Here is a 16055-nt window from a genome sequence, read left to right as displayed (position 1 = left end):
TAAATGTACTAATGTCACAGCTATTAATAACTAGATATCTTAGCAGAGCTCCAGGATGGTGATAGGAATATTAATGAATAACCTTAATGCAAATGTTACCTTTTTATATAAGTGAGCCACATAAAGCATTCTTAACTTATCACTAAAGCTTATCTACTTATGGACACATATTTTTTACTAGCCCCCTTTTTCATCACAGTCAAGCCACAGTAAGGAGGGCTCTTCACCCACCATGAATCCCCAGAACTCCTCACGTGGGGTTCCAATGATGATATTATGCAGGGGCTTCAAGCCAGGACTCCCCATCTAGAGGAGGGCCACCATTTTATCCCATGGCCTAGTAATGCAGTAATGCAAGGGTGTGTATACACATCTAATTTTGATTGTCCAATGATTGGTCAATTTTACCACTTCCATGTACTGTAGTGTAAGAGCTTACCCACACAATCTGTTCATAGAATTCAAAATCTGTAGGCCAGCATGATATATTAACCTCCTTAGCGTTCCGGACGAGCTAGGTTCGTCCAGAGACGCCGGAGGTAACCGCTCAGGCCCCGCTGGGCCGATTTGAATAATTTCGCTACCCGCCGTGATACAGCCCCCCCCCCCAACCGAGCCCCCATGCGCTGCCTGGCTAATCAGTGGCAGGTAGCGCTGAGGGGTGGATTAGGTCTCCCTGTGACGTCATGACGTTCATCGCCATGGCGACGGGGGAAGCCCTCCAGGAAATCCCGTTCAGATTGGGATTTCTGGACGGGTCACTGCGCCGGCGGCGATCGGAGGGCAGGGAGGGACGCCGCAGGGAGCGGGAATCATGCAGCTAGCGCTAGGCTAGCTACATGAAAAAAAATGTGCAAAAAACGTTCCCAGGCAGGTTAAGGTTAGAAAATTGGCCAGTGATTGGCCAATCAGAATTGGATGTGTTTATGCACCCTTAGTTTTCCTATTTTTAACTGCCAGTGGCATTTTCTCTCATGGGTTGTTTTGGACATAAATGAAAAAGGAAATATTATTTTCAGTAAGATGAGATGATGACAACATTTTCTTTACAATGAAAGATACGTGTTCTGCAGAAAGTAGCACTTACTGCCTATGGCATCCTGTTAGCTTCAATTTTCAATTTACAGTGCAGATTGAGTTGTTAAGAAATGAATCTAGCTGGTTGGTTATATTTTTATTATAATAAATGGGAACTCCAGCAGTGGAGATAGACGGAGCAACACACCAGAGCCTGGCTGAAATGGAGCTGTGGTCAGCCTTATTACATACAAAATGGGCATTATAACGCTACTTCATTAGAGCATCTATTAGGGCTCGTTTCCACTATTGCGGTGCGGAATCGCCTGGATTCCACCGCGGATGAAATCGCATGCGGATGCGTTTCCGCATGCGGATTTCACCGCGATTTCGCATGCGATTTTGCATGGCAAGGAGCCAGGCGAATTTAACCATGTCACTGCCTGTGTAAAGCTCCATAGCTTTACATGCGAAATCGCACGCAAAATCGCGGGGAAATCCGCATGACAAAGCCGCTTGCGATTTCCCTATTAAAAGCATTGCGGGCGATTCGCCCGCATTCCTGCCGCACGCGAAATCTGACGGCTCTGCCGTGCAGATTTCCCCCGCACGCCAAAACGCACCCGCACAACGCACAAGTGGAAACAATCCCATCCACTTGTATTGACTATGCGAATCCGCATGCGGTGCCTGCATGCGGATTCGCTATAGTGGAAACGAGCCCTGAGTGTTTTCATTCTTTTTTTTTTACCAGAGGTATGCTTGATTGAAGTGAAGCATAACGCGAATTTGTTCTAGCACATGAGGAAGTGATACTTGCAAATTCCTTCTGTTCTAAGAAGGCAAACAAATTTCAAGATGGTGCAGAAAGAGGAAAGCTGTTATTTCAATTCAATATAAGTCCAAAACATATAAAATATTACTGCAAAACCTGATCTGTTGAAGGCATTTACTGTAAACATGCATTGGAATAGATCTGCTTCTGTGTTTCATTACATCCTAGTATATCCATATGAAAAGAATTGACAGTGAGTCAAGCGATGCGCTGTGCCTTTAGCCCAGCGGCATCATGACCCCAGGCGAGTTCTCACGAACTCCCAAGTATAGTGGGGTAGACGAGGGGTTAAAGCTGAGAGGCGGGGGAGAGAGCTGAGAGGCAGGGTTGCGGGGGCTGGAGCTAGTTGGTGCAGGAAGTTAGGAGGGGCTTCCGGGGGGTTGGTCACAACCTCCGTGGATGGCAGTCTGAGCAAACGTGCGTTTGCTCTACTGCCTTAGTTAGCTTAGATTAGTTTTTCCGTAGTGCAGGGTTTAGGATGGCCGAGGAGGATCTTGCGGGCATGGCGCACCGTTTGCAGGCTGCGGCGGCTGAAAGAGGAGAAGGCTGGCTGCGGGGCTTACTAGCAGCCGCCGCTACTGAAGAGGACGGAGGCGGGGTGGCGGGCGGGCGGCCCAAAAGAACTCGCAGGCCGACTGAGCGGCTCTCCCCATCGCCGCCGGTTTCCAGAGCGCGGCAGGAGGAGAGGTCAGCGGCGGAGACAGCTGGCGGAAGCGGCGGCGGGACTCCGGCTGGAGGCCGGGTAGGTGCACAAGGGGCAGGGGGGAGCGGGACAACACCCACCACTGCGCGGGCAGGCAAAGGGGGGGGGGAAAGGGAAGAAGAAGGGGGCACAACATGGCGGCCGCTCCAAAAATGGCGGCCAGAGCACCACGAGGGGAGCAACAGCAGCTGCGCAGGATGGTCAGACTACAGATGGGATAGGGCAGGGGGGTTTGATGGCAGGGGCAACGGCGGGCAGTGTGGCTGCTCAAGTTGATGGGAGTGCGGGGGGGGGAACAGCTTTGTCGGCTGCTGCAGGATCTGCAGCCCTGCAGGCGGCCAGCTTTACTTTGGGGTCGGCAGGAGGGCAGATGGTCTGGCCTAACGGGGCTGGGCAGGCAGGGTTGGTAGTGGGGGGTCAGCTGGGCCCAATAGCATTGACAGGGGTGGGGGTGAGCCCGCAGGCAGTAGAACTGGGGGGAGGGGGGTTGGCACCAGGGCAGTGGCCGGCGCTGGGAGGTCTTTTCATGTTGGCACAGGGTCCGGGGGGCCTTTTCCTTCAGCCAGTAGGGGCACAGGCAGATGCAGGGACAGGAGTGCAAGCACCTCTCCTTTCAAGGGGAGGCCTGGGGGCCGGAGGCTTTGTGGGAACTGGGGGGCTGACGGGTGGGGTGCAGATGGCTGCTGGGGTGGGGTCCAGGGATTTTACGGACACCAGTGCTGGTCCTGTTCTTTCTTTTCCACAGGCGGATATCACGGGTGCAGGATGTGGGAGGACGGCGATACCCTCCGCGGCTCCAGGCCCGTCTTCTTCCATGGATTCTGGGGACAACGGATCTGGGGTTTCAGCTTTTGCGTCAGGCGGCAGGACAGACACACCTGCGCGTCATGCTGGTGAGTTACCACTTTCTACTTTGAACACAATGCCGGGGTCAGAGGGACTAGGTTCAGATCTGGGAGGGCGTGGGGTACAGGATCTACTTCAGGGTGTTCGGTCCCTCCTAGAACGCATGGAGGCGAGGAATGCTGAAGCGACTGAGGGCAGTGGGTCCCTGGAGTCAGTGTGGGGGGGGGGGGGGGGTGGAGGTACCAGTGGTTGCCAATACGGGGGGGGGGCTGTCTCCGCGCAGGTTACCGCCAGTTCAGGATCTGGGGAGGTTGGTGAGGAGGCTGCGGAGGCTGGACGTTGGTTGGTTAGTCGGGGAAAGCACTGCCCATTTCTGATTTAGCAAAAGGGAATGCATATACCTGTTATGAGGGCCCCTTGTGGGCGCACCTGAAGCAAGAGATTCGGGATAAGATTTGGAAGCGGGAATATTTGGATATTTTTACTTTGTTACCGCTGGAGCGTTTTAATATCGACAGATGGGTTAAGGGCAAGGAGCATAGGAAGGAAGAAGATGAGGACCGTAGGAGGTTTCGTCTTATACCTAGGACTTTTGGTAACTGGCTACAAGCATATACGATCATGGCCAGTATTATTGGGGAGAAGTCACCGGAAAGATGTTCGGCTTTGTTTGGCTACCTAGACACGATATGGGAGGCGCACCGGGTGTACGGCGGTATGTCCTGGCTACGCTATGACGAGCAATTTCGTCAGCGTATGTCCGTGCAACCTGATCTAGATTGGGGGCATAAAGACATCGGGATATGGCTTAGGGTAATGAACACGAGAGGGGGGCTCTATACCAATGCACCTTCATTACAGCCCTTTCCAACAGCCCCAGCCTCAGCTAGCGCTGGGGCCTCCAGCCCGGGGAGACGGGGGGTGTGCTGGGCTTACAATGAATCTCAGTGTAAATTTGTGGGGGGCTGTAAATTTAAACATGAGTGCTCCTTCTGCAGTGGCAGCCACCCGGCCTTTAAATGTCTCCGTAAGTCCAGAGGATCGGGCCCCCAACGGCGCTCCGGAGATGGTACTGGTAAAAGGGAGGACGCCGGTGAGGGTAGAAGTGATGGCCCCTTGGCTAGATCGATAGTGATAAAGGGGTGGCAGATACTTTGAGGCGGGGGTTCATGGAGGGGTTTCGGATACCGTCGGACATTCCCGGGGCCATAGCTTGTACTAAGAATTTGAAATCGGCTAGGGTACACGCGGCGGTGGTCAGGGATAAGGTTAGGAAGGAGGTGGGATTGGGTAGGATGTTTAGCCCCTTTCCCACGCCTCCGGTTTCAGGATTGGTGGTATCACCTTTAGGAGTGGTACCTAAGAAAGAGCCAGGCAAGTTCAGGATGATTCATCACCTGTCCTATCCAAAAGGGGGATCTGTGAACGATGGAATTGATCCGGAACTGTCATCAGTACACTATACATCTTTTGACACTGCTCTGGACATGGTGCGGCAAGCGGGGCAAGGGGCATTGATGGCCAAGACAGATATTGAGTCTGCCTTCCGCCTACTTCCGGTGCACCCGGAGAGTATGAGGCTGCTTGGCTGCTTTTTTGAGGGGGGGTTTTACATTGATGGCTGTCTGCCAATGGGGTGTTCCATCTCATGTTCACTGTTCGAAATGTTTAGTACCTTTTTAGAATGGGTGGTGAAACAGAGAACGGGAGTCACGGCTATCACTCATTACTTGGACGACTTCCTTTGTGTTGGGCCGGGGGATACGAGGGTGTGTGATTTGGCGCTGCGGGGTATGTTGGGGGTTTTTAAGGACTTTGGGGTGCCGGTGGCGGAGGAGAAAACAGAAGGCCCAGCGCCGGTTATGAAGTTTTTGGGCATAGAGATCAACACAGTGGAAAGGGTATGCAGGCTTCCTCAAGACAAGCTGGACGGACTGCTGGGAGACATTATGAGAGCGCTAGGGGCGCGTAAGGTGACGCTGCAACAGCTGCAGTCCCTGTTAGGCAAGTTAAACTTCGCTTGCCGGGTTCTGCCCATGGGGAGGATTTTTTCACGGCGGTTGTCCTTGGCAACATGTGGGGTAACCGAGCCGCATCATTTCATCAGGCTTACTCGCGAACACAGAGCAGACTTGGAGGTTTGGAAGGAATTTTTAGGCCAATATAATGGGCTAGCTTACTGGCTGGACCCATGGAGGGACATGGAAAATATGGAATTATTTACGGACGCGTCGGGGTCTATAGGATTTGGGGCCTTTTTGGGGGGAAAGTGGTGCGCACAGCGATGGCCCTTACAGTGGTTACAGGGAGATATTGTCCGGAATTTGGTTTTCCTAGAACTTTTTCCGTTATGGGTGGCAGTGGAGATTTGGGGGCAAGAATTGGCTAATAAGGCAGTTCGTTTCAGATCAGACAACATGGCAGCCGTTTCAGCAATTAATTCCCTCACAGCGTCATCCGGCCCGGTAATCAAAGTGTTGCGGCGTTTTGTTTTAGCCTGTTTGAAATTCAATATTCATTTCAGAGCTGTACATGTGCCAGGAGTTAACAACGAGATTGCTGATGCGTTATCTCGTTTTCAGTGGGATCGTTTCTGGAGCCTGGCACCGGAGGCGCGGCGGACTGGGGAGCTGTGCCCAGCGTTTGTATGGAGCGTTCTGTAGGGTTGATGTGGTCTTGGATTCAGAAGTCGGTGGCGCCAAGGACATGGACGGCTTACAACAAAGTATGGGCTGAATGGTTCACTTGGCAGCGGCAGTGGTCATTGCACGACTCTGCTTCAGGGCGTGAGGATCTGTTCATGGGGCTGATAGGTTTTTGGATGGAGCAAGGGGTCTCCCCGTCTACGCTGGACAAGAAGGTCGCAGCATTGGCGTTTTTGGCAAAGTTACACGGGTGGGGGGATTTCACTAAAGGGTTTGTTGTTCGGCAGGCTCTAAAGGGTTGGAGGAAGGAGCGTCGGTCAGCCGACAAACAGCGACCGGTCACGTGGGATATTTTACGGGGTCTTTTTCGGGAATTGACGGGGGTGTGCGTATCAGAATATGAGACGGTTCTTTTCAAAATGGCATTTGCACTAGCATTTTATGCAGCTTTACGGGTCGGCGAACTGGTTTGTGCGTCAAAAAGAGGGAATGGGGGGTTGAATATGGATGATGTATGGGAGCAGGAGGAGGTTCTGTTTGTGAGGATTCAACGGTCCAAGACAGATCAGTTAGGAAAGGGGGCACAGCTGGCCTTGTTCCCGATACACGGGGAGGAGGTGTGCCCCTTACAGGTATGGAGGAGTTATGTAGCGTTTCGGGGCGTTTCGGGAGGGAAACTGTTGGTCCATGCGGACGGGTCGGTTTTATCTCGTTTCCAGTTTGTGGCGGTCATGCGCATGTGCATGCAGCGTATGGGGTTGAAGAGTAAGGAATATGCTTCCCACTCTTTTCGTATTGGGGCAGCTACGGAGGCGGCTCGGCTAGGTCTGTCCGCTGGGGCCTTGATGAAGATTGGGAGGTGGCAATCCAGCAGGTATCGCACGTACATCCGCCCAGAGCGGGTGGAACATATCGTCTGAGGTTGGGCCGTGGGGATTCGGATAGGTTGCGGTTGACAAGGAAGGGGGAGGTATGGGATAGGTAGGGGTTTGTTGGTAGGGGGGTATCGGTAACGTTTGTCTTTGTTTCAATTTTTGACAGGTCACGGACGCTGTGTTGTGTGGATCATGGGCCATTCGTACATATTTTGGGCGGGTAAGAGAGCGGAATTACGACGGAGTGGATTACAGATGGGTCTTAATGTCGAGGACATGAGGGTGTTTTGGCATGGCGTCCGGGGCCTAGGTTGGGGGGATTTGTTGCCGTTTTTTCGGGAGAAGCTTCTGGTGACACCATGGCCGGATGTCTTGGTGATTCACGCGAGGGGAAATGACATGGGGCGCATGCCTATTCGGGCCCTCCTCAGGATGATGAAGGACGACATTGCTGCAATTCGGGAGTTGGTTCCCAAGGTAAGAATCATATGGTCAGAAATGATCCCTCGTTTCGTGTGGCGGTTCGCTCGTAGCCATAGAGCTATGGAGAGGGCACGGGTCAAGGTGAATAGAGCCTTCGGAAAATTTTTGTTGGAGCAGGGGCAGTTGGTGGTGCGGCACGTTAGCCTGGAAGGCAAAGTAATGTTTTTTAGTCGGGACGGCGTGCATTTAAACGACGTGGGGCTCGATATGTTTAACCTGCTGCTTCAGGAACATATCGAGCTGGCCTTCGAATTGTGGCGGGCGCACCTGCAGTAAGGTATCACTGCAGGCTTGCTGTGGCGGCGGTCCCCTTCTGCTGGGAAGGGTGGCAAGTAAGACTGAGGGGTCTGAGTGCTAATTGGGGTTATGAAGGAAATAAATGGACGATTTTGAAAATTAAGGTACTGGGTTATTGGAGATCTAAAGGAGGAGCATGGCATGTAAGCCCACGGAACTCCTGGGCCAGGTAACACGGCTGGGAGCTTGGTTGCATGCTCGGGTGGACGGTCGCAATTTTAGGGGGGCCCCTCGGTCGCCACCAGGTAGCAGTGGGGGACGAAGATTGAAGTCTTCAAGTTTTTGTTTGATTATTGTTATTTATGTTGTATCTAAACTGTTCAGTGATTAATGTTATTTGTTGGTGTGTTCAGCTGTGGCCGACTATTAAAGTGTCACTCCAAATGACAACATGGAGTCTCTAGTATTCATTTAGTTGTGAGTGTAGTGGGAATCGTCGGTCATGGCTGCTTTAAGTATATATATAAAAAAAAAAAATGTATTGGTTGTTAGGAAAATATATTGGGGGGAAGAGTGGTTCGGTAGTGTAGGATATTTAGTGGGTACGTGAGTGTATAAGGCTGCTGGGTCATGCGTAAGAGCATTGCATTATTGCTTTGTCAGTTGCTCTCATTAAAGGTGTCACCTTTTTTATCCAATCACATTGCAGCTGTCATTTTTCTAGTAGAAGAATTGCCCAGATTGTTGCACGTTACAGCTCTGGTTTTAATGAGGACATTTATTTTGACATGAAACTCAATCAGTCTCATTTTTGAACATGTGTGAAACAAACAGTCTCTTTACCCAAATTCACTAAAAAACATGCAGGTTCTCAGATTCCCATAGTCAGTATTTGGCTCCCTGCACACTGCAAATCCGTTTTCCGTTTCCGATTTTCCCAGAATACATTCAACAGAAAAACGGATAAAAAAACCGTAGCATGCAGTAAAGATTAAAAATCGGAATCGGATGTAAAAACCGATTAAGAAGCGGAATCGGAAATGCATGCAGTGTACAAGAGGCCTTTAGATGAAGAGAATGTATTAGGTGGCTGTGAGAGAAGAATTCTACATGAGATGAAGTGGAAAGGAATGAGTTTACCACTTGGAAGGGCAAACGCCAGTTCCAGAAGACCCACTTTATATTTACTCTGGCGAATAATTAACCCCTTCAGGACAATACATATTAAAATCTACGTCCTGTCTATGAATGATAGTTTCTGACATATTGTAGAATTTTACTCCAGCATTATTGTGTACTTTGACAGCTGGCTCCTCACTTTAAAAGCAAGCCTTAACCACTTGAGGACCCACCCTTTACCCCCCCTTAAGGACCAGCGCCGTTTGTTGGGATCTGTGCTGGGTGGGCTCTGCAGCCCCCAGCACAGATCAGCGGGCACGCAGAGCGATCAGATCGCCCCCCTTTTTTCCCCCCTATGGGGATGATGTGCAGGGGGGGTCTGATCGCTCCGGTCTGCAGGCATGTTGCGGGGGGGGGGGGGCACCTCAAAGCCCCCCTCCGCGGCGTAATTCCCCCCCTCCCTCTCCTACCTGTCATGCCCAGTGATCCGGGCTGCACAGGACGCTATCCGTCCTGTGCAGCCAGTGACAGGACGTCCCCTGTCACATGGCGGCGATCCCCGGCCGCTGATTGGCCGGGGATCGCCGATCTGCCTTACGGCGCTGCTGCGCAGCAGCGCCGTCCAATGTAAACAAAGCGGATTGTTTCCGCTTGTGTTTACATTTAGCCTGCGAGCCGCCATCGGCGGCCCGCAGGCTATTCACAGAGCCCCCCGCCGTGAATTGACAGGAAGCAGCCACTCGCGCGAGCGGCTGCTTCCTGATTAATTAGCCTGCAGCCGGTGACGCAGAACTGCGTCGCTGGTCCTGCAGCTGCCACTTTGCCGACGCACGGTGTAAGCGTGCGGTCGGCAAGTGGTTAAGGTGCTGTAGTTCAACAATTTAAGGGAATTAGAGTGAACCTCGAGTCAAAAAGGCAATACTAACCTAAGAAGAGGGAAGCTTATGGATTCTACAGAGGCCTCCTGGGTCCTCCACACTCCTGTTGCCACTCGCCGGGACCCTCCTTAACATCAAGGCTATGTTCCTCTTCTGAGTTCTGATACAAGCATGGTCATGCTGCACCAACGTGAGCATGGCCACGCAGTAGCATGGAGCCGCTCGTGCATGAACGACTCTGGCTTACTATGCAGGTGCAGTCGTACTCGTGCAGGTGCATTACAGCCACACTTGTGCTTGAAGAGGAGCATGACCCTGACCTGATTTCTTACGAGCTCTTTTGCTTTGGGGACCGGTGGATGCTGTGGGAAGCCTCTACAGAATCCAGTGGCTTCTCTCTTCTTAGGTAAGTATTTCCTTTTGACTGGGGATCAAGTACTGATTGTCAGTGACCAAAATATGACTGCCCTTATCAATAGGGCATGATAAAAGTAACAGATTTTTTTTAAAAAAAATTGGAGATCAGAAAAGGTGGCAATCTAAATTCAGAGTTTTATAACCTCTAAATGTACATGCAGACAAAGGTAAGTGCAAACATGTCTTATGCTTTTAAAGTGTACCTGAGGCCAACCTAATGGAAAAAAAATCCCATGTCCTCCTGGAAACCACCATTGCCACGTACAGACACCTGGGACATATCTGACAAGAGCTTGTTGGATGTGTTATCATGGCCGCACTCCCTGCATGAGTAAGGCCACTCTTATGCATTGGGGAGATCTTTAAGAGGGTCCCAGGCAGGGGTGGTGCTTTCAAGTAGGACACAGGAAGCCTGTGGATGATTCAGAGGCACACCTCTTCATAGTTAAGTATCTCATTTCTTCCATTAAGTTTGCCTCAGGTTTGCTTTAACTTCTTATCTTGGCTTCAGCACTTTCCACATAACATAAGCTCATTTAAGAAATATTTTAAACAAACTCCTACATTTAAAATGTGCTAAAATATTACTGCGAACTCAGCTAATTAGTCGCTATTTTCATTTCCACTTCAGTGCTTAGGAATCATCATGCCATTTGCCAATTAAAGTTTTTCTTTTATCAAATCAGCCCATAGGTGTTTAAACAGTAGCGGTGTGTGGGCTGCATGTAGGAAGGAGATCAGTTCAAGACAAAAGACAAGAATTGCAGAGGAGGTAAGCTTGCCTCCCTGTAATACTGCAATGCATCTGCATGAACCATGTCAGTTTACAATCTATAATTGCATCTGCCATGATCCAGGTAAAGCAGGAGAGCTAGCATATTGAATAAATGTTATGTAAACGCACCTGCTTTTTTTCCCCAGACTTCCATGGCATCTGTTCCTTTTTCATGCCATGCTTCTTTTCTGCTACAGTGCAAGCAATCATGTTTCAGTGTGCTGGATATCAGTGGGGAGCATAGACAAGTCTCACATGCCAACTGTTGCCAGGTTACAGCATGAGGCTCTGCTTGCAGGCTTTTATGGCCACCTGTTGGGAATCACACAACCAACCAGACTTCTGCATCCCCAGGACACTGAGTGATAAGAAACTGCCTACAGTACAGAGACAATGCCATTCATCTTGCAGTCTGAAAACCTAGCAAGTCCACTGTCAAGCAATGTTAATTAGGTATTTGTTCAATAGAATAATACAGAAAGTAATTGAGCATACATCTGCTTTAGTCAGTTCATGAGTGGGTGTGTTCACTTAAAACAGTATTTGCAAGTTGATCAAGCTAATTCTGTGACCACATTTGTCATGCAGATCTCTGATTTGCCTCTGGACAAATATACACTTGGTCTAGCAAACAGCCCTTTGTAGCATCAGATGGCATAAGTAACAGGTGCCTTGTCTTTACAACTGGATACATTATTTCCTCACTTTAGGGTATAAGAGCAGTCAGTTATGGTTTTCCACACACTGTGGCCAAAATTCAGAGCAGTGTAGCCCATGCTCTGTTTGGGTTGGGTCGGGTGTGGTCTCCTCCAATCTATGGAAAGATGTCCACAGGAAGTGAGCACTGGAGAGCCTTACTTCCTGCTTGCGGATAGCACCGCACTGAAAACGCAGGTTTGCAGTATGAAACTGGCCCTAGGAAAAGTATGTATAGAATGTTTGGATTTCATCTTTGCCTGTAGCATAATAACCGTGCACTTTAGACTGTATGGCGTAACCACTTACATCTAATGTTCCCATCATAATCATACACACTATAATTACTGTATTCATTATGGTTTCTGCCTGACATGCTACACAGTGCTGTACAGAACCATTAATTAGCCTTTGTGGTAGATGGTTATACTATAACATAATACCACAATGTTAACTAGCTTCATTATTAATGTTAATTGAAATTTGCAACACTTGCTGTTCCCCAATCAGGAATGTGTTGCAATCTACCAACTGGGACCAGAGCTGTTAGGGCTCATTCACACTACAGAGCGCATACACGAATGCGATTTCGCGCATGCGTTGCCATCACACGGCCACAGCAAAGAATACACGTTGTGGTAGAGCTCAGATGGCGGCAGCCGTACCCATCAGGAAACGTGTGCGGCATACGATTAAGTGTTCCCAGACGCATTACATCGTAACACGTGGGAACACACACCTGTAATGTGAAAGTCTGTGGACTTTCATGTTGCCATGTGGATCGTACGCTATGTGCATTGCGTCAAAACCCTTAGGGCTCTTTCACACCAGAGCCCACTTCTGGCGTTTTAACGCAAAGGGCTTGATTCACAAAGCGGTGCAAAGTGTTTGCACGCCTGTGAAAAGCCCTTTATCACGCCTAAACTCAGTTTAGGAGTGATAAGAAGAAACTCGCGCGATCTCCCGCGCGCAAAGTTTTGCGCGCGTAGCGCACCGCGCTGCGCGCGCAGTGTGCCCTGCTTCGCGCGCAGCGTCCATTGAGCCCTATGGGACTTTGCGCGCGGGAGCTTCGCGCGAAGAGCAGCACAAATCGGTGATAACTCAGCTTTGCACCGCTTATCACGCCTAAAGTCTTTTAGGCGTGATAACTGAGTTATCACCGCTTTGTGAATCAAGCCCTAAGTCTATACTTTGCGTTAACCAAGGTAAAAGGAAAGTCCACAGACTTTCCTTTTACCTTTCACACCCGACGCTGCATTTCGATACATTGCGGTACGACGCACCCGGGCGCATTTTATCGTCGGGAATCGGCGATTCCCCTTCGGGGTAATTAACTACCACCGCCGCTACTCAGCGTCGCACCGGAGTTTCCCGACGACACGCCGCAACGCGTGCAGGAGCCGTTCTCCTGCACGCTTTCAGTGTGTAACGAGCCTTAGAGGGGTTTTGGTGGTTCTCTGAGAAGTTCCATTCAACCTGATGTACCATAAATACCGGTTCTGTTCAGTTTAGTTAGAATGTATTTATTCAGCACATCAGCATTGTTATTATTTATTTGTTGCTGCACATAGTTCAGTGTTGTGTAGCACCTCACTTAGGATTTATGAGTTATTTGCATAAGTTCTGGCAACAAAGTATCTTACCATCTAATCCCTGTACTGGCGACACATTATTATTTATACTTCCAGTATAGTATATAGCACTTTACAAAGTAAATAGACCCATCTAGTTCAATTCCTGTGACAAAGCAGCTTACATTCTTCAGTAGTAATGCAATCATCCACACACTGTCAAGCTTAGCCCTCCGCAGCAAGAAGAGGCAAGCGGTAAGGCTCAAGTCCAGGAAGAAGAACAAGTCCAGGAAGAAGAAAAACTTATAGGAAATCTGAACTGAACCTTCCTTTACTAGATCTCAATTATTAGATCTCATCCCAGCTATGAAAGCCTAAATAACATTGTTTTACTAATGCACATTGCCATCTAACCTTGCTAGCCAGAGCTGTAGTATGTGTTGTTTCTGTATTATGGGGGCTGCCATCTTGCTCTCTGCAAATTATGAACATGAAATTATATGAATCAGACACTCTTTTCAGAACACTGAACAGTTAATCTTCAGGCCTCTTTTATACTAGCAAGCTAAACCTGTGTTGTGTCACCCTATTTTGCCGCAAGGGGCCGCAAAAGTAATGAAAGTCTATGGAGACTTTCACACTTACTGCCGGACTGCCATGGTGGTCAGAGTGTGTGTGTGTGTGTGTGTGTGTGTGTGTGTGTGTGTGTGTGTGTGTGTGTGTGTGTGTGTGTGTGTCTGTGTGTGTCTGTGCAGAGTTAGCTACTGATGGTAATTGTGAGAGAGTCATGAAGCAGGAAGTAGATATATCTGAGGTACGGGTCTTCACAGAGGCAAAGTAAAGGCATATAGGTAATCCTGTTTCAGTGTACAGAGTATAAATGTTATTTAGATAGACTTCCGTGTACACTTAAAAATGAAATATACAGTACATGATTTTTTTGACAACATTGTCACGTTTTAAATATGAATTTCATTAAGGTTTTCTCCATGTCTCAACTGTTGCCTGGCTGCATCAAAGTTGAGCAACCAACAGCTGGTCAGAGCAATAGTACATTTCCTGAGTGACCCGACTCCTCCCTCCCTCTCATCGTGTCCCCCTCCGTGCTCCCCCCGCCATTGAAAGAGATTTCCAGCAGCGGCGACAGGAAGTTAGCAATAACCCACCTACCGGGCTCCAGGCGATGCTCACGTGCTGCCAGGCTGCTCTCTCTGTGTATATCGCCGCTTACAGGAAGTAGTATAACTACTACTTCCTACTTCCTGTGAGGGGCAATGTACACAGAGAGAGCAGCCCGGCAGCACGTGAGCATCGCTTGGATAGTGAGTTATTGCTAACTCCCCGCCACCGCTGCCGGACATCTCTTTCAATGGAGGGCGGAGCAGGGTCCAGGGCCGGTGCTTCCATAGAGGTAAAGGGGGCAATTGCCCCAGAGCCTGTAGGGACACCACAAGGTGTCTCCTCCCTAACTTTACTGTGCTCCCCAATGCAGGCTTTTGTTCAGGTGTCTATTGGGGCCCCCCTGGTTAATTTTGCCTGGGGGCCCCCATTGTAACTAGAACCGGAGGGAGAAGTCGGGTCCGTCTCCCCGCGGCTGAGTCTCATGAGCTGCCACTGCTCCCCCCTCCTGCTCTGTATTCTGACAGCCTGTGGGGGGTGGGTGTCAGGACACCTAAGGCTGGCTAACCTATACTGGGGCCCTATGGCTGCCTAACCTATACTGGGGACACTTATGGCTGACTAACCTACACTGGAATCTACACTTGGGGCACCTATGGCTGACTAACCTATACCTATTTTATTTATTGTATTGTAAAGCACCAACATATTACGCAGCACTGTGAGCAATTTAGCCTAGAAACTTCACTGTAAACATGGTATATAATAACCCAATCTCCAGTTTTGAAGCTGAAGAATTCTATATCTCAACAACAGAAGAAAGACCAATTTACTTGTTTACCAACCACCTGTGATCTGAATACCTAATCTACTGCATGTGGTACATATTCCACTGGTTTTTGTTTTTCAAATCCACAAAATTACTTACAAAAACAGCGTCTACATAGGGCCAAAGCCAACAAGTCTCTTCAAAGCATGGTTGCTTAACAATACATGTCAGTTTTTATTTTTGGGGCACTGACAGGAGTATGTATGTACTAGTCGGCCGGTCAGTTGGGTGCAAGGTAAGCTGAATGACAGCTCACCCTGCTACCGCTGAAATTCCAGAAGGCATTAAGTACTACTCCCCTCTGAGTCGTAGCAACTCGGAGGGAGAAGTAATTTGGGGTCTAGCTGTTGCCGGCACCTGAATTACACTGAAAATCCCGTAATAACACTGTAATAACATTACATCTATGACGGTGCCCAGGTCAGGTGCAGAGCGGGAGGGAACATGCCCCCAAATGACCTGCTTCGCACTGACAGGTTATTTTTATGGGATTTTCTTGCTGTTATAAGAGAGTAAATCCTGACTGATGAGAATTATATGGCTTCAGTTTCTACCTTTCTCACCTGCACATCACAGTACATATCTTCCCTCTCTTCTCTCCTCATTAGCACTCTATACTTTTACCTGCTTATGCACAGATGGCAGAACAGAATCAAAGACATTGAACTGTAAGAAAGGGTAGCAAAGAAAGAACTGCTAATAGAATGTGCAGGGAAGTTATGCTGCACGAGGGAAGGAAAACAGTTGCTGAACTTCAGTTTTGCATACCTACACACAGACAGACACACGCAAAGATACATATATACACACGCAACCACAACCATAGATGCACAAACAGATGCACACAGATGCAGATACACAGAGTCACTCACAGACACAAACACATACATACACAGGCACAAGGCGTACGTACAAAAAGGGCGCCTGGACAAAAAGGGCGCGGGGTGTAAACTCTAAATAATAATTAATCATTAATAGGGTTTATAAAAATAGTGTGCTATATTTCGTTT

The 16055-nt window shown here is 49.1% G+C and overlaps 1 protein-coding gene across 5 annotated transcripts in view; it reads right to left on the bottom strand.

Moving 5' to 3' along the window:
- Window positions 1-16055, bottom strand: part of UNC5C (unc-5 netrin receptor C) — a 534770-nt gene that overhangs the window by 346614 nt on the left and 172101 nt on the right. Inside the window, exon 1 of one of the 5 annotated variants that reach the window (XM_068232300.1) lies at window positions 10960-11054. The exons of the other annotated variants lie outside the window; for them this stretch is intronic. Coding sequence (XP_068088401.1) covers window positions 10960-10984 — 25 coding nt within the window. The 5' untranslated portion in view covers window positions 10985-11054. Of the gene's footprint in view, window positions 1-10959; window positions 11055-16055 lie in introns of those variants that run through there. 5 annotated transcript variants of the gene reach the window in all.

This window comes from Hyperolius riggenbachi, chromosome 1, assembly GCF_040937935.1.
Source record: "Hyperolius riggenbachi isolate aHypRig1 chromosome 1, aHypRig1.pri, whole genome shotgun sequence".
NCBI classification, from domain to species: domain Eukaryota; kingdom Metazoa; phylum Chordata; class Amphibia; order Anura; family Hyperoliidae; genus Hyperolius; species Hyperolius riggenbachi.
Note: the sequence above shows the minus strand (reverse complement) of the source record. Positions and strands in the feature narration are given on the sequence as shown.